Raw genomic sequence first — 24,798 nt, 5'->3', positions numbered from 1 at the left:
CTCCACAATTACTTGAAAAACTCTGATGTTAGATGTAGTCAAAATAGTCACCCTACATTGTTGTTAAAAATTTAATTTGCTTTGCAAACTCCTTAGCATGTGCAAAAGTAAATGTCAGCTTAGTTCCTATGTGAGATTCCAGAATCTGGACTTGCTGAATTCAAATTAATGAAGTTCTAAATACTTAAAAATCACAGCCTTGCATACATGCAACCTACGGAGAGCATAAAGAAAATACTCAGCATTTAGCCATCCTTACCTACGTGGTTTATTCCTGATGATAAAGAAGAGACAGAGAAGACTAGAATTATGCCTGGACACAGCACTGGTAGCCTGAACGTAGCTGCCTTCACGTAAGGAACATGTGTTACTCCAAACCTCAGCCGTCTTCACAACTTTGCTAAGGGGAAGCAGTGGTAATGATGTGACTTATTCTAAAACTGCAATAACTGTGAACGCAGGGACACTGAACACAGCGTGAATAATCTCATAAGGGTCTCGAAGGTTGTAAAGGTATGCATCACGGTCTAGCCACCTTCCAAAAATGGTTAGCTGGGAAAGAATAAAGTACAACCTTGAATTGACCCCAAACCAAAACAACGGTCTTTTCTCAGCTTCCATTGCAAGGTGGGCCCTGAAAATGCTGGATGACTTGTGACAGCCATCGAAAGCCTTGCCAAGGAGTCTAAAGAGACCCAGCAGCTATGCCACCCGCTGTAGTGAGCAGCAACACCGGTCCCAGGGCAGCTTGGAGGAGTAACCCAGAATGGTTCTCAAGCAACCTTCCGCCTCCATTAATTTGTATTTCATTAGGACTTACAACACAAGATGGATTTTTATGTCAATTACAAAATAATTTAAAAGCTATGAATAAAAATTCAGAATAGTTTTATAGGGTATTTAACTAAGTTCTAGGCAAGGAATAAAACACCTTTATGGCAGCATTAAAATTTTTAAGAAGTAAATAAAGTTTTACAGGTGAATTGATATTTGTAGTGAGAAAACCATCTTTCTAAAGCATGAAAATAACATACAAATTCTGGTGCATTTTCAAATCAAAATAGCGGCATCTGAGCTTCTAGGACCCAGGAGAACATCTAGCCCTCTTGTCTCCTTCCATGGTCAACTCTGAGTCGAGTCCCAACACTGACATGCTTACTACTTGGATTTTAAATATATGTTGAGTGATATTTGATTTTTGTTAGCCATGTCGAATATACTGGTTCTAATACTAACAGTAAGGACTTAAAAACAGGAACTGAAAGCAAGATTTTCTCAGATATGCAATTAACAGAAATTAAGAAACTCCAGAGCTGATTTTTTTTCCCCAATATTTCTTTACCAGAATCAAAATTAGATTTTAATCCTGTCTATCTGAAACAGTACACCTGTTACCATAACGCTAAATAATTTTTAAGATTCTATGAAATTAGAGCTAAAGAAAAAATTCTTTATTCTTCCCTTATTCTAAGGGGTTTTTTTTTTTTTTTTTTTTTTTTTTTTTTTTTTTTTTGCAGTACACGGGCCTCTCACTGCTGTGGCCTCTCCCGTTGCAGAGCGCAGGTTCCAGACGCGCAGGCTCAGCGGCCATGGCTCACGGGTCCAGCCGCTCCGTGGCATGTGGGATCTTCCCGGACTGGGGCACGAACCCGTGTCCCCTGCATCGGCAGGCGGACTCTCAACCACTGCGCCACCAGGGAAGCCCTAAGGGGTATTTTTGTAACATTAAAAAAGAAACAACTGGAAGGAATCTCAAAAACCAGCTAGTTTAATCCCACAGGAGCCCCAAAGACTCAGGGACATACAAAGTCACAAACATGACAGTGATAGAACAGGCCCTCCAGCTTCCAACCAGAATCTATTCATTTATAGAATATGGTTCACTCTGTACTGCATCTTTATACAAAGAAATTTGTGATGAAAATGTAAGTATAAAAATTACTATTAAAAATGATATCCTGGGAACTCCCTGGTGGTCCAGTGGTTAGGACTCCACGCTTTCACTGCCAAGGGCCTGGGTTCAATCCCTGGTAGGGGAGCTAAGATCCTGCAAGTGGTGCAGCCAAATAAATAAATTAATTAAAATAAAAATGATATCCTGAGGCACCCCAATTTTCTTTGCATTGCTAAAACACAACCCTGAAGCATAAATAAAGCTCCAGCAGGGTTTCCCTGGTGGCGCAGTGGTTGAGAGTCCGCCTGCCGATGCAGGGGACACGGGTTTGTGCCCTGGTCCGGGAGGATCCCACGTGCCGCGGAGCGGCTGGGCCCGTGAGCCATGGCCGCTGAGCCTGCGTGTCTGGAGCCTGCGCTCCGCAACGGGAGAGGCCACAACAGTGAGAGGCCCGTGTACTGCAAAAAAAAAAAAAAAAAAAAAACTCCAGCAAGTATAAGAGCTGTACTAGCACATTTAACAGAATCAATTCAACTAAAACCAACCTACCTTGTCATCAGGCCAAAAAATGCTCCAAGTCTACTAAGACCTATGGGCTTAGTTCTACTGCAGGGCATAAGTTTTATGACAATACTCTTTAGAAGGGGAGTGAAGTACATTTCATACCTGGCCTAAGGAGTTACAGCGTCTGACAACACATGTAAATATATGCTAAACCATCTAATCACACTCAACTATTTCTGGAAGACAGATCTAGGACCAGGACAAAATATAATGCACTTGGACCTATGAGAAATAATCAACTTTCTAACAGTGACAACTGTGAAATACTTGAACAGGCTCCCAAAAAGGTCACTGAATCCTGGATGCAGTTTTTGAGACTCTTTAGTTTGGTTCCTCCTTGTCCTTCGGAGAGGAAAATCCTTAGAAGCCGCCACTAAAGTAGAAGGTGACTGTTAACCTCAAAATTTATCAGTGAATCTCTGACTTCTAGCATGGCCCCATCCCAATGCAGACACAAAAACAGTGTTAGATGGTGACAGTCAATCTGAGAAATTCACTAAATGAAAGATGAATATTCTACTGCACAGGTTTTGGGGTTTTTTTTAATGTTCTGCATTTGAAGTAGTATAAAACCCTAGTCTATTGGAACCTCATAATTACTTTTTTTTTTTTTTTGGCCACACTGCACAGCTTGTGGGATCTTAGTTCCCTGACCAGGGATCAAACCTGCAGCCCTCAGCAGCGAAAGCACGGGGTCCTAACCACTGGACCACCAGGGAATTCCCTCATAATTACTACTTTTAAAGTGGAGAACAAGAAGGGTCACAGACCACTCTGTAGGGCTCTGTGGGACTTGCCATCGGTCACCGCTCCTGGAGTCTTGTCCCCTGCTTCCCTCTCACTGGACTCTTCACTTACTGTAGAGTCAGCATCTGAGGGAGAAACTCTGCAGACACAAAACAAATACAAACATTAGGAAAAAGAAAGAAAGGTGGGGGAAAGGTCACATTCATTTGGATGTGGAAGTCAGGCTTCCAGGCAAAACTGGGAGAAATCAAACAGTCCAAAACATTGTTTCATGGCATGGCATCTTCAAGGAACACATTAATAGCACACAGTCACCTTGTGAAGACAGCTTGACACAGCTGACTAAATGGCTCAGTGGGCTCATTTCAACAAATGGTAGGAAACCAGGTACCCAGTGGAGGATGGTCTCCAAGCTCCCTGGGCTTGGACTGGCAGTCTGGGGCTGGCGTGGGTTGGATTAGAGGATCTGGAGTTCAAGCTTGGTTAGGCGTTAGCTGGGTCTGCAGAATTCCTAAGAAGCCAGGGTAGTTCTGCAGTCACCCCATATAACTCCAAATCTTTGGAAGAAGCCTACACTTGCAACACAAAGGCAATGATTATCGCTGAGATTTGATTCTATATATAAAGAGCAAGGGTGTCACAGAACCCAGGTTGCACCAGGCTAGTGAAAATCCTTAATCAGTTAACACCCCTTCTCTTTGGGCTTCCTGAAATGCCGAGACATTCTGGTGCCCCTGAGACATGCTAAAATATGATATTAACCACGCAGAACATTAAGATGTTGTGACTAAATGTTTAGGATGAAGCTACCAGAGGAGAAAAAAAGACTTTGCTATACTGTACTAGCATATTCAATAATCTTTAATGATTTGATTTACTCTCACTCTGCAAAGTAATTAAGCAAATGATATCTCTCTACATTATTCATCTTCTTTTGTAAAGAGTGTGTTCTAACATTCGTTAAATTCTTAAAACTAGGCCAGAAACACTGGAGTAGGTTTTCTGTTAAGTCAGAAATAATAAGATCATTTTGAACGTTGGTATGATCACACACTTTCCCCTTCTCAGCAGAAAATCAGGATTTAGAGTTCCAAAGCTCAAAGGAAAGCTGATAATCTGAGGCTTCAATACCAAAGCCTGAACATTCTTTGATCTAAAGTCAAGTTAATAAAACCTGATTCTGAACCGTGTCTTCACACAGCTGTAGCCCGTCTCACAGGGTCACCGGGTGATGGTAGGTAGTCTGTTAGCAAGCAGTTCTCTGTGCACTTAATTTTGATAAGTGGAATGGGAATTAACTGGGAAAGGGGAGCTGGGCAGGGGGAGGCGATGAAGAATCCATGCACACATGCTAACATGGGGGACAAGAGGAGCACATGGAGAAAAGCCAAGCAAGGAGAGAAGGATATGATGAAGGTCACCTGCAGACCAAGCAAGGAAGCCACAGCTCCAGTGGCTGGCATTAACGGGCAAGGGCAAAGCTGATACTGGCTGACTGTGTATCACAGGCCATGCATTTTTTTATACATTATTCCTAATATCACCTCCAGAGGGCCTGGCATGGTCACCCCACAATATGGACCCTAGAGCTGGTCAATCCCTAATGAAGTTCCAGGCGGACCACCAAACCATGATGGACAGTGATTTCTAATCTTAAACACTTTGGGGAAGGAAAGCACACAGGCCTCCTTTGAGAGTCCATTAGAGTGGATCAAGAGCCATCAGGTTCGTTGACTTTGGGCAAATGTTGTCAGCCTTCCAAGCTGCAGACCCAGACAACACTCACCATCAGCCTTTCTGCTACTGGAAACTGACAAATGGAAAACAGAAACGCATGCCACGCTAGAGAAAAATACAGAAAGCCCAGTAAGAACCTTCCTCGGTGACGGACGTTCTTGGAAGGGATCTTTGCCTTGGGGCTCGGCACATCTCCATTCTCAGAGGGCGTGGCATGGTCCTTCACAGGTCCTGGCAGCGGGGCTGGCTCATGAATGATCAGTATATCATCTTTATTGTGCTGACCCAGATGCTGCTTAGCAAAGTCGAAGCCCTTCACACTAGGGATCTGCAACTGAAACAGACATACACAAACACACACACACACACAGGAAATTAATCTGAATCTGAGGAATATGAGATGAGATTGTGAGGGCTGGCAAGATTGTGAGTGCCAGCTTCTGATCCAGGAGTGTGCTTGCAATTCAGCTCAACATGCATCTCTAAAGCACTGACCTGTGCAGGGTTTATACCTAGAGTTTGCAGACAAGACAGATACTTGCTACAGATTCAAGTACAGGGATTAGATATTTAGACCATAACACAAAAGACATCACAAGACAATCCCTGACTGCTGTCAGAGCAGCTACACAATTCCAGAGGCTGACGTGGCTGAGATATTCTTCCTAGAGACTGGGGACTTGTGCCAGGCCTCAGAGGACAGGCCAAACTTGGAAATAAAAAGAGGTGGCTACACAGAGATTGTTCTAAGTTGTGTCAAGGTCCAGAGAAGACTTGAGGCTTGGGAAAAGATTACATTAACTGCACTAGAACGGTCAGGATGTAGGGGAATGAGAGAAGGCCAGCCTGTATGCAGACGACTCCACATGCCAGCTTCTAGAGCAGAAAACCACTAAATGTTTCTAAAGAGGCAGATTTCTAAAATGCAAGCATTTAGGACAAAAGGAGACTAGTCAGAGGGCCCAACAGTACTACGTGCACGAAATGACGAAAGCCTGGGCCCAAACCTCAGCAGTGAAAATGGGAAGAAATAAAAAGCTCTGGAAAATGGGAAGGAATGAACAGCTCTAGAGACCAGGCAGAAGCACACGGAAGCTGAACACAGACTCGAGAGGCAAAGGGGAGAAAGACTCCAGTGCTGACATGAAGCTACATTCAGGGTATCCCAAACAGTAGACGTGACATTAAAAGAAAAAGGTGAGTTGCAAAGGAATGATGACGAAGAGGTAGAAAGACAGGTTTCGCTCCACACATGCTTAGTTTGAGATGGCAGGAAAAGCTCCAAAGAAAAGTAGCTCAGGGCTTCCCTGGTGGCTCAGTGGTTGAGAATCCGCCTGCCAATGCAGGGGACACGGGTTCGATCCCTGGTCCGGGAAGATCCCACATGCCGCAGAGCAACTAAGCCCGTGCGCCACAACTACTGAGCTTGCGCTCTAGAGCCCGTGAGCCACAACTACTGAGTCTGTGTGCCATAACTACTGAAGCCCGTGCGCCTAGAGCCTGTGCTCTGCAACAAGAGAAGCCTCCACGATGAGAAGCCCGCACACCGCAACGAAGAGTAGCCCCCTCTCACCACAACTAGAGAAAGCCCGCACGCAGCAACGAAGACCCAATGCAGCCAAAAAGAAACAAATAAATAAATAAATCTATAAAAAACAAACAAAAAAAAATTTGACCTTTAAAAAAAAAAAGAAAAGGAAAAGTAGCTAGCTCAGCATAGCTGGAAACAGAGGACAAGCTTGGGGGAACTCTCAGGCTGGAGGTGTGACCTGGAGAGCATCTGTATAGAAGGTGACACGTAGGGGAGTTGAGATTTTCCAAGATGAAAACAGAGCCTATGGATAAAATGTTGGAGAACATCAAACAGTTTGCGGCTAAGAGGAGGAAAAGGAAGCCAGGAACAAAATAGGCGACTTCAAAGAAAAAAGAATTTGGAAGCTTCAATGTAACAGAAGCCAAGGGAATAAAGAATTTCTAGAAAGGAGTGGCCAACGGAAGTAACGGAAGTAACAAAGATGAAGGAGAGCGGAGTCTTCTCAAGTGTACCCCTCACACTGGTGGATGCAGAAGCCCTACCAGGGGATACCCGGTACCAACAGCAAACCCACAACAAAAACCCTCTGAGCCCTGCGGCCACAGAGTCCAGGGTCAGCTTCTAGGCCTGTGCTAAGACAGAATGAGGTCTGAAGAGGAACAGAAACGTGGGCAATAAAGGTGAGGCACTGTTTTGGTGACACTGAAAGTGCCAGGGGTGGGTGTTAACCGTTTCCTTTATTCAAGCTTACAGAGTAGAGGAAAATAAACCACACATTAGTAGTTGTCCCAAGGGTCTCCTTGGGAGGAGCCCCACCTGCAATCCCATCCGGCTGAATTCCACACCCACAGAGAGTCCCATCAGTCAGAAGACAAAGGCTAACCCATCTAAGGAGCTGTGCCAGACAATATACGGCACGTAGAAGTGAAAGGTTTCGGCGTATTTGTGCCAACTTTATGCACAGATGAGTGACAACGTCAATGGCTTCGATTGTGATCTCTTAAGGTCTTTTCGCACTAAAAATCTAGGCTGGATGGGTAGATGGAAAGCAGCCTGCAATAATGGCTTACACCAGCAGAGGGGGACAGAACTTACTATAAATAGAGTTCACAAAGACACTGCTCAGAAACAAAAGGCAAAGACTGGCGTGCCTGTATTTTCTAAGTTAACGATATCGTGTTACCAGCAGTCTACTTCACCACACAGATTGTGAGTGGCACGCAGTCCTCAGCTCACAAACGCTGCTGCCCAAACAATGAGCCCAGACCTGCAGCTCCATGACTCCCCCTGACCCACCAGCCGTCTTCAGCTGGGCTCCCCAAATCTCTGCGGGTGTATACCTCCCTAGGGGCATGTGGCCCTTTCAAAGGAATCAAATTCCAAACTGACAACTTCTGTGTATAAACTTTTGGTTTCTCCTTTCTGAAGAATCCTTCTCCCACTTCATAGAAGAAGCACACCCGTCATCCATGTGTCTGCTTTTACCCCAGCTGCACCTCATTTTAGCTCCATAAGGTGCCTCTAAATGAAACAATAGGGACGTCCTTGGCGGTCCAGTAGTTAAGACTCCGCCTTCCAATGCAGGGGGGTGCAGGTTCGATCCCTGGTCGGGGAACTAAGATAACACATGCCACGGGGCAAGTAAGCCCGAGCGCTGCAACTAAGACCAGACGCAGCCAAAAATACATAAATAAAGATTTAAATAAATAAATGAAAGAATAACAGATACAATCAACAGTCATTTAATCATCAACATCACCACCTTTGCAACTTAGATGATTTGCTTTATCAAAATTGAAGGAGAAGCCCCAGATTGCCTCCTCTAAGCAAAGGTCTCCAAAGTGATAAGGGAAAAATATGGACAGCACTGCTTCCTTGGTGCAGTCTGTACCCAAATCCAGGAACTAAATGCCTTCCCTGACACGATCTCAGGTTCATGTAAGAAACATATTGTACATATGTATATGTCATAGGGAAACAGAATGTGCTACCCCCAAATGTCTCTCCGGCATGTGGATTATTTCAAGCTGAAAACAATCAAGGCCCAAAAGACTCAGGAAGAAAGTTTGATATTCCCTTCCCCCACCAACTGCCTAACAGAATACAGACAGAGGACCTACCTACTCCAGAAAGAGAGCTATCACCACTCCTCTCTGCGTCCCGTCTCTGACTGGCCCAGCAGGCATTTGTCTAGCAAACATTTGCTTTTCCATCTCCATGTGAACTGCCTTCCTCCCCTCTGAAGTCCCAAACCACCACCAACATCCTCTTTCGTCTTTAGCTGAAGGTGATATTTAAGGTGAGGGTTTTGGTCATTTTGGTGAGTTACTCAGTTCTATACATGCGTCTCTCCCATGTATACATGTTATTAAACCTTTCTGTGATTTCCTCCTGTTAACCTGTCTCAGGTCAATTTAATTTGTAGACCAGCCAGGAAAACCTAGAACATTTCTTCCTCCCTGACAATGTCAAAATGCTTCATAAATGCCAAGGCACCACGCAAATGAGATTGACAGCAATGTTACTGCTGCTGGTCAATGAAACATCAAGCACTTAATATAGTCAGCTGAGAGTTCTCAGAGACCAGATAAAGCTATAGATATAAATTTAGATACAAAATTTTGTAATTCAGCAACAGGACATGACACGTGGTAGACCCTCAATAAATATCTGATGACTGAATGAATTTCAAAAAAGTCAGTTGAAGCACCAAACTTACTGGATTTTGTGGGGAACCAAGAAAAGGGTAGATGTCATATGAAATATACATCTGTTATAGCCTTAAAGTCCTGCTGGCTTTTGTTAATTCTGACTAATATCTTTTTTTTGGGTAAGTTTTGGTTTTTTTTTTTTTTGCTTGTCTTTATGGAAATGCAGTTAGTTTTCTTTTATGTTATTTATTTATTTATTATATTTTATTTATTTATTTTTGGCTGCATTGCTGTGCACGGGCTTTCTTCTAGTTGCGGCGAGCGGGGGCTACTCTTCATTGCGGTGCGCGGGCTTCTCATTGCGGTGGCTTCTCTTGTTGCAGAGCACAGCCTCTAGGCGCACGGGCTTCAGTAGTTGTGGCACGTGGGCTCAGTTGTTGTGGCTCGCAGGCTCTACAGCATAGGCTCAGTAGTTGTGGCACCCGGGCTCAGTAGTTGTGGTGTGCTGGCTTCAGTAGTTGTGGCTCGCGGGCTCGAGAGCGCAGGCTCAGTAGTTATGGCACACGGGCTTAGTTGCTCCACAGCATGTGGGATCCTCCCAGACCAGGGCTCGAACCTGTGTCCTGTGCCTTGGCAGGTGGATTCTTAACCACTGCGCCACCAGGGAAGCCCCCTGACTAATACCTTTAAATACGTTCATTAGATCCCTGACTTCTCTCAGGATGGGTGAGTCACCTCCTTCTATAAACAATAGAAATTTTTTTGCCTACACACAAAACAAAAGCCGTCTACACAGAAGGAAAAAATTAGAGAAAACACTGTCCTCCTCACTTATGGAATTGGCTCCTTTTGTTTCATCCTTATTTTCTGGAACACTTTTTCTAGTTTTTCCAGGTCTTAAAAAAAAATCTAGAGTTAAGTTTGGCTGTATTGTGCCTCCAGCCTCCACATGCAGAATAAGTGTCAATCAGCATTTTATAAAAGAGTCGCAATTCATTAGTGCCTTCAATATTCCCATTAGGACCCAGGTTTTCTGAGGAAAGACGGCTCTTTTGTTCCTTCTTTCTTTAATATATCACAGAAGAGACAGACCCTGTTGTCTGTATCTCATTGGAATATGTCGCTGACAAGTCAGGGTGGGCTGGAAGAGCAGGTCAGCCAAGTAACAGGAGAGACGCCTGATGAATTTTAAAACATGTAAGCCATAAATATAATGCGACCCAGATGGAACACGACACAGTGAAGTCCCCAGTACTCGGGTTAGCCTGAACCCCTGGGAAGGAGCAGTTAAGATGACAAGAGAAACCACAGAGCAAATCCCCAAAGTGGCTGAATAAAAATGTGCAGCCTTGAAGAGAGAGCCATTGTTTAAGCATTTGCTATTTGATGGGTGTGGTGTGTGAAAAGTCACTACAGCCACCATGCTGCTTCCATTCAGGAGGTGAAGACGAGGCGCACCTATTGCCATCTGCGGGTCTCCACTGCAGCCCAGCATGGGGCCGCTGGTCACCCTGAGGTCTAGGAGGTGGCGAGCAGTCCTCCAAGATTCTCCCGCCCCCAGGCCGCAGCAAATCACGCGGGTACACTGAAACCACCAACACTTTAGGTGTTACCAGGATCCTTGCAGAGGGAGAGGAGATGAACTCGGCTCAGATGGAAGAAACCCTCCTGGAACTTCGCTTCAACCCGTCGAGCCCCTTCAGTGGAGGTTCCAAACATAGATGTGTCCAAGCCCCCCCACCCCGAGACCCCCTCAGTGGCTCCCAGGGCCTACAGCATCACCTCCGCCCCCTGACGTGTCCCATAAACCCCTCCAAGAATGGCTCTTGCCTACTTCTGTGGCCTCGGTTTTGGCTGTGCCCTTCCTTCCACTCACCTCTGCTCCATCCTTCCTGCCTGGGCCCACTTCACCTCCACAACCTCCAGACGCAGGGGTGGCTGCCCCTTGCCTGTACTCCCTCAGTGCCCTGGACAGACTTACGCTGCTGCGTGTCAGCTTTTAGCTGCTTGTCCTTCTTTCTCCCTTATGAAAGCCCTCAAAGGCAGGGATCGCATGTTATCTGTGCTTGTCACCTAGCCCAGCCCTGCTTGTCTGAGAGCAAGTGCTCAGTGTTGGGTGAATGAACAGGCAGTGGCTGAGGCAGCTCCATCTGGCTGCCCACAGTGCCAGCCGGCTAAGAACCAGGGTCCTAGGCCAACCAGCGGGTGTGGACTGTCCCCAGCAGAAGGAACAAGTTTCCACAGGGCCGGCAGCATCTAGCCAATGCCATTCATGTCTTTAAATAGAACCTCAGCAGGGCGAGGCGGGTCCAAGCTGCAATTTTACTGGGAACAGTAAAAAAGTGATGCCTTTGGGCTACAGATTAAAGGGAATACAGATAAAAGGAAGACATGGGTTAGGGGTTTTTTTCTTTCTCATTAGAAATTTTAAAAGACCCTGCTTCAGAATAAGACAGAATGGCCTCTCTCATCATATTTCAAAACTAACCTACTCCCAGACAATATGAAGAGGTTTCCTTCTGGTTACAAGAAGAAGGGGGTGTGGATTTTGGGTCAGCACATTTATCGTTTCCAGATGTTTGCAGCTCTGGGATTTGCTAAAAGATTTCAGAGAGTCGTGGTGAAGCGCCGTCAGGGGGCGGGGTGAGCAGAGCGTAGAGAGAAAACACAGAGCCGCACAAGAAGGAAAAAGAGCTCTTGCAGGGAAGACAGCATCTTTGCAAAGTGCTCCAAGGAATAGGCTGGAGGCCCTTCACTATTGCCAGATAATCTTAGAAGAAACGCTTATGAAGTAGAGATATTTATTTTTAAACTAAATAGAAATGATCATTTTCTCACTATAAAAACATGACAAGATCTATATGGTGAGTGCCTTTGCCAGCAAAACAAAGACCCTGCTACGCTCCTAACAGGGTCAGAAAACACCTCTTCTGTCAGGGAGTCCTCCATGCAGAAGGCCCTTCGTGCAAAGATGCTGTAAAAGGGAATGCACAAATCCAGGCAGCACTTGCAGAAGAGGGACTCCAAAGGCTTGAAGTTCTATTGGAAACTGTCCATTTTGATGTACAACAACATCTGGGACGTGAGACTCCTTCAGAAGTAAAAGTGGGAGAAGGCGAAAGTTTGCGGAATAGTCTGCTGTGAACTCAAGGGATGCTGTCCTCTGATAGTTTACTGAAGTAACAGACAATGGATGGGCTTCCACAGGAGTGTTTATGTGAGGAAGCACGGCACACTACTGACCTAAATATATAACCATCTACACTGGTTAAATCTCTCTGTAACAACACTCTTTGACCAGAACAAAAGCATTTCCAAACCTACTGTTGATCTCATTACGATGAAATTCACACTGTGAATCACGTAGTATAGTAAGGACTTTTTTCCAGGTTTTTTCCGTGCTATTCACCAGTCTACCAACAAAACGACTTTAGCAGACTATGTAAATAATAAATGAAGATAGGTAATAAATATAACCTTAGTAGAAACTGCTTCCAAAATACTGGGTAACCATAAGCTTGCAATTTAATCAAGAGTTTGCATTTCTTACTTAATTTGTAAGAAAAAGAATGCTCTTCATTTACTTTTACAAACAAAATGAATTTTTAAATAATACTTATTTGTTTCCTCCATCAGGTCTAGGTTGATAATGTGCAGAATTTTTGTATACCCAGAAAATGAGAGTAAAATTAAAAGGTTAACAGGGCGATCCCTTATTTCTTGTTTTTCTGCCTCGGGCTTGCTTTTTCTTAGCAAACTTTTAGAGTCGAGTGAGTCCTCTAAATACGTGAGACCCATGGTGGGTACACGTTAATAAACAGAGTCCGCGAGCACCACTTCCCACGCCCTGGGTGTGGCTGACCTGCGCGCTGAGCTCAGTGTTTGCACCTAATGAGCTCTTCTCTTACTTGGCATGTTCTTGCTCACCAGGGGAGCTGGATACTGACCAAGAGGCTATGTCTTCCTCTGAAACTGGTACGTGACATATACTGCAGAAACTGTCGAAAACTAAGTGTGACAAGGAAACTGCTATTACCATAAAAACTGAACTGAATGCCTTGGAAACACATGGAAAAGGAGCTGCTGAAAAAAAAAAAGAAAGAAAGAAAAAAGAAACTGCTGACAAATTAGGCGCAGGAGAATTAACTCTAAAAGACTGCAGAGCAGGGTGGGGGGGGATATTGAAAAACATCTAGAAAATTCTGTACTCAGGTTGCTTTGCTCTTCCCTAGAGAAACCCAAACTAGAAACTGCAGCTGATGCCTTACGTGCGTTGGTTCTTCACAAGAAAGACCACACAGAATTCCTTTTGATAGACTAATACTCCAAATTGTTTTTAAAGATTGTCAAGTAAAGACTAATTTTATATATATATATATGTGTGTATGTCTGTGTGTGTGTGTGTGTGTGTGTATATATATATATATGTATGTGTGTGTGTATATATATGTATGTGTGTGTATATATATGTATGTGTGTGTATATATGTGTGTGTATATGTGTGTATATATGCATGTGTGTATGTGTGTGTATATATGTATGTGTGTATATATATGTATGTGTGTATATATGTGTGTGTAATGTGTGTGTATATATGTATGTGTGTATATATGTGTGTGTATGTGTGTGTGTGTATATGTATGTGTGTATATATATGTATGTGTGTATATATGTGTGTGTGTATATGTATGTGTGTATATATATGTATGTGTGTATATATGTATGTGTATATATATGTGTGTGTATATATGTGTGTGTGTGTATATGTGTGTGTGTATATATGTATGTGTGTATATATATGTATGTGTGCGTGTATATATATATGTATGTGTGTGTGTGTATATATATATATAAAGTTAAAATGTTTAAGGCATGTATTACCATTTTTTAATGATTATGTGGTCTTGATCAAGGTGGACAAGTAGGCTTGCAATATGGTGGACGGAAAATAAAGGAGCCGGCCAGCAGAGTTGTGTATGAAAGAAATCGATACATAGATCAAAGAAAATCTTCCTTGGCTCCTGTTCTCTGAAAATATCCAGGGTTAAAATAGGTCAGAATTCATACACAGAATGGATGTGATCTTCTAACTGAACATCTCAAAAATAAAATCACAGTGGAACTCAGAGCCCACAGCATTGCTAAGCCTTCACATGGCTTCATTTTCTGGGCATGTATTTAATACTACAGAAGACCTGGGTTTCTAAGCAAACATGGAGGCAAAGGGACACCAACACTAAAGCCAAAAGATTTCCTGACCAGCTCTCCCCCATGTCCTTCAGTACCAGGAACCTGACCTGCCCTACCCCAGTCCACAGGACGCTCACAGTAACGCGGGGCAGGAGTCTGTCCCTTACCTTCTGACGCTGCTGAATGTTGGCCACGGTGTCAGGCTGAAAGTCCAATTTGTCCGTGCGGCAGAGTTTCCAGTAGAGGATGACAACGATCACCATCACCACCAGCACTGGCACGACCACGCCCACAATGACCCAGAGGCTGCTGCTCTGGGACTCGGGGGATGATGGCCTCTTCACCCTGTCCACAGCTGCAGACGAGGAAGAAAGGTCTCTCAGTGAGTCCTCTGCACTCCTTTACTGGACAGCCCTTCTGGGCAGTAAATGTGCCCTCTTCCATGAGAAACCACGAAAGTCCCTGTCATTTCAGCTCAAGACAACTGGGGAGAGACTATGGTCTCCTGATGACAGGGAACGGGACACAGTAAACAAACACAACACATTCCATCTACAATACAGTAGGGATCACAGCAACATATATGACGTGTCTAAAGGAAAATGGCTAATTCAATGGCAAAGTGAGGTTTATTCCACGTCTCCTGATGTCCAGTTTATTCTATCAGGTCCCTCCCTAAATTCTCACTGCGGGAATATTGCCTTACCAAAAACTAGAAAGTCACAGTAAGCAATCTATGAGCACTGCCTTCATTTCCTTACCCAGATCTCTCCCTCAACCCTTCAATTAAAACATGACTTTTGGGCTTCCCTGGTGGCGCAGCAGTTGAGACTCTGCCTGCCGATGCAGGGGACGCGGGTTCGTGCCCCGGTCCAGGAAGATCCCACATGCTGCGGAGCAGGTGGGCGCGTGAGCCACGGCCGCTGAGCCTGCGCGTCCGGAGCCTGTGCTCCGCAACGGGAGAGGCCGCAACAGCGAGAGGCCCGCGTACCGCAAAAAAAAACCCATGACTTTTAACTGAAACTGCTATACCAGTTGTCAATTTTAAAATTACATTAAATCAACTTACTTATTTTGAATCCTCCACTCCCCAACCCCCCCACCCCCTCCCCTGCCTCAGCCCCCCATCTTTCATGGCCTTGGACGATCATGCTTCAGTTACTCTGTCCTCCTTAATCTCCTTCACCAGCTCCTCTCCCTAACCCGGCCTCCCAGTTCTGGGCCCTCATCCTCTTCATTCCGTACTCATCCTCTCGCAAGATTCAGCTCTTCTTAAAACTGCTTCCCTGGTCCTCTTAAAGCCCAGGTTCCAATCACCAGGCTCTGAAAACCAAAATGCCGCCCTTCCGTGCCCAACCCTCTCATCCGCTGGGGCCACTTCACAACGACCTCTCCGTGACCGCACTAGATTCCCCTTGTCCAAGTTCTTTTGTCCTTGGTTGTCTTGGTCTTGTAAATGGTACCTCGTTATTCTTTTACAATGCACTTTATTACATAAATGTATCATCCTGGTATACTATACCACTTTGCTCATTAATATGGTCCTGACTCTAAGCCTTGTCTCTTCAAATATATATCAGTCTTCCTGGGCAGGGACTAACTTTTACGCTCTTTTCATATCCTATAATGGTTAACACGTGCTATGGGATCACAATGTTTTTACTCAAAGATGTAACAATAAAAAGATGCTTAGTGCTGGTTTAAGTTCGGGTTTCGGCCTCTTAGAGAGTGACCAGGGAGGGGCGCAAGCCCTCTCAGGCACAAGCGCTATGAAAGCAGCACAAATCACAAAGCAACGACTATGCGGGAAATGGAGAAAGTGGCAAAGTGTTAAAATGTTGCATTTTTTAATTTGACCTGAATATAGTTTGTATATGTAGTTCATTTAGCATGAAAACAGCTGACAATAGAGGAGTGACACAACCAAACTGAGGAGCTGAGACAACTGGGTCCTCTTCTTAGCTCTAACCTAGTAAAACCTTGTGACTCGTCAAAACGAGGGCCTGACATCAAGTCCGCAGCCGTTTTGGGGCTGGCCCTGGTGTTGGCTTAGGCTCCCAATCCCAGGACTGTTGGTTTTCAGCATGAAACTGAGGCAAGAGGAGTGCAAAAGCAGATGAAAGTAGTCTTGAAAGGTGCCCAGAGCCTACTGCAAGCAACCTTTTCTAAAAAGTGAAGTGCTTAGCTGGAGTGGGGCACTCCTCCGACAATCAGAAATGTCACATATGAAGAAATACAAGTAAACGCTTCATTATTTTTTTTCTCACTGCTTTGAAATAGAACACACTAATATACAATCATATCTCAAACACGCAAACACAAAGCACCAATGGTTATTTGCTTCAACTCTCCCTATAAACTCTCCCCATCGTCACCTATAAAATGGAGAAAGTGTGCCCATGGCCCTCATCCTGGTTAGTTTCCAGGGTCAAGTATAGCTCTTACAAAGGACATTCCATCATGGAGGATAATTTCAAAGCTGTCATTTGTTAAAAACTGGCTTCATCGCCGAAGTTTCTCGGGAGTTTTTCAACACTCTCTGATGCTAAATTCCTTCTGAACATTTAGTTATCCCTTTACTGTTGGGAGCAAGTTTCTCTGAGCTCTTACAAGGATTGCTCCCAGGATTATAAAGGAAAAACACCCACATCAAAATAGTAGTCTGATTCATAAAGGTATATTTAGAGAAATATACTCTTCCATGCCTCTCCTTTTCAATTTTAAATACCCCACATCTATGAGTTGGGGAACAACGGCACTGAGAGTAGCCATTGCCAGGGGAGCAGGAGCCTAGACTCTTCCAACAATAATAAAGAAATACCAAAATACCTCTTTCTAAATTATGAGTGATATGAGGACAGGGTGGGAGAGAAACAGGATTGAAAAGGGTAAGAATCAAGGACTTCTTTGTGTTAAAAGACCCAGAAGGAAGCCAATAAATGCAGAGGGTACCTCCCAGCTTCCTGCGTGACTCACTGTCCCCATCAACATTCAAAATATGACATGTAAGAGTTTGGAATATATACAGAGAAAACACATTATTTTACCTAAGACAAAAATTTTTTTAAATAGTACAGGAGGAGGGGAAAATTATTAAAGTTAACTCAAGCTACTAAAACTCACTATAACACTATGAATATAAAATGCTGGGTAGGAAAAAGAACAGCGAATGCTACAACTGCATGCAATCAAAATAAAGAAGGTCTTGGCAAATTAATTTTAATGACTGACCTCTTATATCTACTATGCGAACGTAAGAATGCTTTAAATTCAGAGTTTATTGTCAGAAAAAGACTAGCTTTTGACTCCAGCACAGCACAGATGACTGTGAGGGGCCACACCTCACGCACTTACGTTGGGCAACAGCTCCTTGAATTCGGTAACCCAAGATGATGGCTGCTCTCTGGATATCTATCTTGTTAATCAGATCTGAAGACTTGACTGCACTGAGTCTTTCTCCATCTTGATCCTCCACAAAGTAGATGAGCTGCACGGGATTATCATCTCCCTCGAGCCTTGACACATTTACCACCTGAAAGATAACAGAAACTATTAGCATTTTAGAAGCTCATGTTTCCAGACGCCTGAGTAACTGTGTTACTCAGGATTTATTCCTATCCCTAATAAGGTCATTACACCATTCCAGATCCCAGAATGCCCAAGACGCTCTCTTGATGGGAATAACAGTCAAAATGAAAGTTCCTCTGTGCAGAAAAACAAATGTGCTTTGTCTTGCTCGAAGTCTTCTCTGAGACGAAGGGGCAAGCAGGGTACAGAGAACATACCAAGTCCAGCCTACAATAGCCACCAACCAGCTCCAACAGGTCATGGGAGGGCACTGTTGTCCTCCCAACATCAACCATAACAGTTAGGTACATCCCTGGTTCTCTGAAACTATTGATGGTTCTAGCCAATCCTTTCTCAAATCTATTAGCATTTTCTCCCTGTTCTTCTAGGGCAGGGTTTCTCAACCTTAGTACTATTGCCATTTTTGATCCAGATAATTCTTTGATGTGGGGCACTATCCCAAGTATAGTAGAATGTTTAGCAACATCTCTGCCCTCTACTCCCTCAATGCCAGTAGCAACAGCCATGCCCTTCCTCACCAGTTGTGACAACCAAAAATGTCTCCAGACATTGCCAAATGAACCCTGGGGGGGCAAAGTCATCCCCAGTTGAGAACCACTGCTCTTGAAATAATAAATACCATAAATTCTTTAATATCCCACTCCCAAAAAGGGATAGATCATCTAGACAGGAATCAATAAGCAAACAGCAGATGTGAACAATGCTATAGACCAAATGAACCTAACCAACATATAGAACATTCTATCCAGTAGCAACACAATACACATTCTTCTCACATGCACATGGAACATTTTCTAGGGCAGATCATATGTTAGGCCACAAAACAAGTCTCAACAATTCCAAAAAGACAGAAATTATATCAAGTATCTTTTCTGACCACAACGGTATGAAACTAGAATCAATAATGGGAGGAAAGCTGGAAAATTCACCAATACTTGGAAATGAAACAACACACTCCTGAACGACCAGTGAACAACAACAACAAAAAAATCAAAAGGGAAATTTAAAAAATATCTTGAGACAAATTAAAATGGAAACACAACATATCAAAACTTACAGGATGCAGCAAAAGCACTTACAAGAGGAAAGTTTACAGCTATAAATGAAATCAAGAAAAAAGAAAGATCTCAAATAAATAACCTAACATTACACCTCAAGAAACTAGAAAAAGAAGAACAAACTTAGCCCAAAGTTAGCAGAAGGGAGGAAATAATAAAGACTAGCATGGAAATAAGTGAAATAGAGAACAGGAAAACAATAGAAGAGATTAACAAAACTAAGAGTCAGTTCTTTGAAAAGATAAACAAAATTGACAATTTAGCTAGACTAACCAATAAAAAGAGATAGGACTCAAAAACTATAAATGAAAGAGAAGACATTACATCAGATACCACAGAAATACAAAGGATCAAAAGAGACTACTATGAACATTACATGCCAACAAATTTGACAACCTAGAAGAAATGGATAAATTCCTGGCCATATACACCCTACCAGGACTGGATCATGATGAAATAGGAAATCTGAACAGACCAATAATGAGTAAGGAAATTAAATCAGTAATCACAAACTTCCCAGCAAAGAAAATCCCAGGACCAAATGGTTTCACTGATGAATTCTACCAAACATTTAAAGAAGAATTAATGCCAATCCTCAAAATTTTCCTAAAAATTGAAGAGGCGGAAACACTCTCAAATTCATTTTACGACACTAACATTACCTTAATACCAAAGCCAGGTAAAGACACTAGAAAAAAAGAAAACTACAGGCCAATATCTCGAAGGAATACAGATGCAAAAATTCTCAACAAAACATTAGCAAATCAAATTCAACAGCATATTATAAGTATCACGTACCATGATCAAGTGAGATTCACAACATATGCAAATCAATAAATATGATACATCACATTAATAAATGAAAGATAAAAACCACATGATCATATCAATAGATGCAAAAAAAGCATTTGACAATATTCAACATCCATTCATGATAAAAACTCTCAACAAATTGAGTATAGAAGGAACATACCTCTACATAGAAAAGGCCATATATGACAAACCCACAGCTAACATTGTACTCAATGGTGAAAGGTTGAAAGCTTTTCCTTTATGATCAGGAATAAGATGAGATCATCCACTCTCACTATTCCTATTCAACACATTACTAGAAATCGTAGCCAGAGCAATCAGGCAAGAAAAAGAAATAAAAGGCATCCAAATTGAAAAGGAAGAAGTAAAACCATCTCTGTTTGCAGATGACATGATCTTATATCTAGAAAACCCTAAAGAATCCACTAAAACACTATGAGAATGAGTAAGTAAATTCAGTAAAGTTGCAGGATATAAAATAAACATACAGAAATCAGTTGTATTTCTATACACTAATAACAAAGTATCTGAAAAAGAAACAAACAGTCCCACTCACAATAGCCTCAAAAAAAATAAACTATTTAGGAATAAATTTAACCAAGGAGATAAAGATCTGTATACTGAAATATATAAGACATGATGAAAGAAACTGAAGAACACACAAATAAATGAAAATACATCCCATGTTCATGGATCAAAAGAATTAATAATGTTAAAATGTCCATACTATCCAAAGCTATCTATAGATTCAATGCAATCCCTATCAAAATTCCAATGGCATTTTTTTACAGAAATAAACAATCCTAAAATTCATATGGAACCACAAAAGACCCTGGTGACTAAGGAGCCAAGAATAATCAATGGGGAAAAGATAGTCTCTTCAATAAATGTTGTTGGGAAAACTAGATATTCACATCCAAAAGAATGAAATTGGATACCATCTTACTCACAAAAATTAACTCCAAATGGAAACACCTAAAACCATAAAACTCCTACAAGAAAATATATGGCAAAAGCTCCTTGACATTCATCTTGGCAATGATTTTTTGGATAAGACACCCAAAGCACAAGCAACAAAGCAAAAATAAACAAATGGGACTACATCAAACTAAAAAGCTTTTGTACAGCAAAAGAAACAATCAACAAAATGACGAGGCAACCTATGAAATGGGAGAAAACATTTATAAATCATTATTTGATGAGGGGTTACTATCCAAAATATATTAAGGAACTCATATAACTCAATAGCAAAAAAAAATAATAATCTGGGTAACATATGGGCATAGGATCTGAACATTTTTCCAAAGATACAGAAATGGTCAACAGGTACATGAAAAGGTACTCAACATCACTAATCATCAGGGAAATGCAAATCAAAACCACGGTGAGATATCACCTCACACCTGTCAGAATGGCTATTATCAAAAGGACAGGAGATAAGTGGTGGTGAGGATGTAGAGAAAAGGGAATCCTCATGCACTGTTGGTGGAAATGTAAACTGGTACAGCCTCTATGGAAAACAGTATGGAGGTTCCTCAAAAATTTAAAACTAGAACTAGCATATGGACCAACAATTCCACTTTTGGGATTTCCAAAGGAAATGAAAGCACTATCTTGAAAACATATCTGCACCCCATGTTCACTGTAACATTATTTACAACAGGCAGGACATGGAAAAAAACCTAATTGTCCATCTATGGACGCATGGATAAAGAAAATGTGGTATGGTACATAATACATACCCACACGTACACACACAATGGAGTATTATTCATCCATAAAAAAGAAGAAAATCCTGTCATTTGCAACTACATAGGATGAACCTTGGAGGCATTATGCTAAGTGAAATAAGTCCAGCAGAAAAAGACAAATACTGTATGATCTCACACATATGTGGAATCTAAAAAAGCCAAACTCACAGAAAGAGTGTACTGGTGGTTGCCAGGGGTGGAGAGTAAGGAAAATGGATGATGGTGGTCAAAAGGGGTACACTTCCAGCCATAAAGTTCTGGGTATCTAAAGTACAGCATGGTGACTATAGTTAACAATACTGTATTGCATACTTGAAATCTGCTAAGACAGTAGATCTTAAAAGTTCTCACCACACACACACACAAAAGATAACTATGTGAGCGATGGATATGTTATCTTATTGTGATAATCATTTCACAATATATACATATACCAAATCATCACACTGTACACTTTATTTATTTATTTTTTTTAAGATGTTGGGGGTAGGAGTTTATTAATTAATTAATTTATTTTTGGTTGTGTTGGTCTTCGTTTCTGTGCGAGGGCGGGGGCCACTCTTCATCGCGATGCGTGGGCCTCTCACTGTCGCAGCCTCTCTTGTTGCGGAGCACAGGCTCCAGACGCGCAGGCTCAGTAGTTGTGGCTCACGGGCTTAGCTGCTCCACGGTATGTGGGATCCTCCCAGACCAGGGCTCGAACCCGTGTCCCCTGCATTAGCAGGCAGACTCTCAACCACTGCGCCACCAGGGAAGCCCCACACACTGTGCACTTTAAACTTACACAATGTTATGTGTCAATTACATCACAATCAAGCTGGAAAAAATTTCATAAATTCATAATCTGCTGGGTCAAACAGTACTCTGATTTGTCCCAAAATTTATATCCCTCTGGTGTTAACAGTGAAGTACACTTACATTAGTACTTTAGAATCTAGTACACTCGATATATCACTGTTTTGCATAAATATAGCTTTCTATTTTGTTGCTATTTCTCTTAGTAATATGCAACAACTTTATGGCCCCTTTTAGACTGCAACAAAATGGTGGACTGACGTTCTGAGAGAAAGATCAACGATAACTCCAAGCCCTCTATTTTGTACACGTAATTTGAATGTTTGGTCTCTACATTTGCCATTGGCAAAATGCAGCTGCTACTTTTCTAGCCACATGTACAGAACTGTAATAGTGCCCTGTGCTCTGGACACAGCTGCTGGCCTCCTTCTTTACCACTGGAAACTTTTGGCAAATCAACTATTTCATGATTTCATTGTGAACGCCTACTTCCAGATCATGTATAAAGATCCTTAACACAGGTCCAGGTACGCGGGTCTCTCACTGTTGTGGCCTCTCCTGCTACAGAGCACAGGCTCCGGACGCGCAGGCTCAGCGGCCATGGCTCACGGGCCTAGCCGCTCCGCAGCATGTGGGATCTTCCTGGACCGGGGCATGAACCTGTGTCCCCTGCATTGGCAAGTGGACTCTCAACCACTGTGCCACCAGGGAAGCCCTGTTCTTTACAACTCTATATCTTGATAACGGCTCGCCTGTCTAGCCCTCTGTTTGCTGTTTCTAGGCTAGTTCCTTGACCACTTCTGCTCCCTAACCACCTACTTCTTTCCCTGGAACTGTGCTGCAGTGGTTAATTTTTATTAGCCTTCAGAATGGAATACTATAAAGGGCTACTGAAAAGCAATAGATTATATCCACCTGTTCCTCTACCTACATGCCTATTTATTCCATTTTAAAGTTCTGATAAGTTTTAGAAATGCTTCTTCTTGCAGAAACCATATACCCAAATATCCAATGATAGCCACCTTGAGTAAAGATTCTAGGGACTTCCCTGGTGGTTCAGTGGCTAAGACTCCATGCTCCCAAAGCAGGGGACCCGGGCTAGATCCCTGGTCAGGGAACTAGATCTCACATGCCGCAACTAAGACTCAACACAGCCAAATAAATAAATATTTTTTTAAAAAAATTCTATAAGTTTCTCCAATCTGAAAGTAACAGTCAGTAAAATCTAATCCCAGCATCCTTTCTAGATGACTTTTCATCAGATTCATATATAGAATCCATAAAACCATGGTATAATGGAGTCATCATTTGGGGCAACATTTTCAATTTCTTTTTTTTTTTTTTGCGCTAAGCGGGCCTCTCACTGCTGCAGCCTCTCCTGTTGCGGAGCACAGGCTCCGGACACGCAGGCCCAGCGGCCATGGCTCACGGGCCCAGCCGCTCTGCGGCATGTGGGATCTTCCCGGACCGGGGCACGAACCCGCGTCCCCTGCGTTGGCAGGCGGACTCTCAACCACTGAGCCACCAGGGAAGTCCTCAATTTCATTTTTTTAAATATTTTCTGATTAAAATCACGTGTTCACTATACAAACTATATGTTCATTGGAGAAATTTTGAAAAACATGAAAAATAACTATAAAGAATAAAACAAAAATCACCTGAAATTCAATCAAAGAAAATCATTGTAAGCATTTTAGCATATTTCCTCCTGTTATTTTTTTCATGATTTGTATATTAATATTTGGATATACTGCACACTTTTTTTTTTTTTTTGCGGTATGCGGGCCTCTCACTGTTGTGGCCTCTCACGCCGCAGAGCACGGGCTCCGGATGTGCAGGCTCAGCGGCCATGGCTCACGGGCCCAGCCGCTCCGCGGCATGTGGGATCCTCCCAGACCGGGGCACGAACCCGTGTCCCCTGCATCGGCAGGCGGACTCTCAACCGCTGCGCCACCAGGGAAGCCCCTGCACACATTCTTTTGTAGCCTCTCTTTACTTGAGCTTTTTTCTATATTCCCTCACTAATTAAAAAAAAAACTGATAATGGGATTTTCCAACATATAAAGATTTCACTACAATTTTTTTGCCCATTCTCCAAATTGCTGGACATTTAGGTTGTTCCAATACTTTCACTTTTACACATTATGTTTTGATGAAGAGTCCTGTACTGTTGTACATAAATTATCTACATCTTCGTGCTTGGTCACTCTAAAGGGGAAGAGACGTAGGGAACGGTTTCTAAGCAATCCATCAGATGGCACCGTTAGTCTGGGATGGCTTAGTTAGCTTCCATGAATCCCGCATTTCTATCTCAGGGAACTTGCAGAACTAATCAAGTTTTATGGTACTCTATAACTGTTTTATGTGCAGAAATTAACCTCCACCTAGACCTTGAGCTCTGTGAAGCCAGAGCTCCTAAATAAAGCAAGGCTTTTGTAATTCATTTTCATTTTTATTCTTAGTTTTATAGTTATTT

At 42.7% G+C, this 24,798-nt stretch overlaps 1 protein-coding gene across 2 annotated transcripts in view; it reads right to left on the bottom strand.

Annotated features, from left to right (window-relative positions):
* The window catches only part of KIAA1549, a 148,785-nt gene that overhangs the window by 50,389 nt on the left and 73,598 nt on the right, over positions 1–24,798 (bottom strand). For both annotated transcript variants that reach the window (XM_082662079.1, XM_082662080.1), the window contains exons 9-12: positions 17,672–17,849; positions 14,485–14,672; positions 5,080–5,276; positions 3,225–3,344 (exon numbers count right to left, since the gene is read on the bottom strand). In XM_082662079.1, coding sequence (XP_082518205.1) covers positions 3,225–3,344; positions 5,080–5,276; positions 14,485–14,672; positions 17,672–17,849 — 683 coding nt within the window. The remainder of the gene's footprint in view (positions 1–3,224; positions 3,345–5,079; positions 5,277–14,484; positions 14,673–17,671; positions 17,850–24,798) is intronic.

The sequence above is a fragment of the Grampus griseus genome, assembly GCF_964374135.1.
Source record: "Grampus griseus genome assembly, chromosome: 9".
Classification (NCBI taxonomy): Eukaryota; Metazoa; Chordata; class Mammalia; order Artiodactyla; family Delphinidae; genus Grampus; species Grampus griseus.
This window is presented reverse-complemented; position numbering and strand designations above follow the sequence as displayed.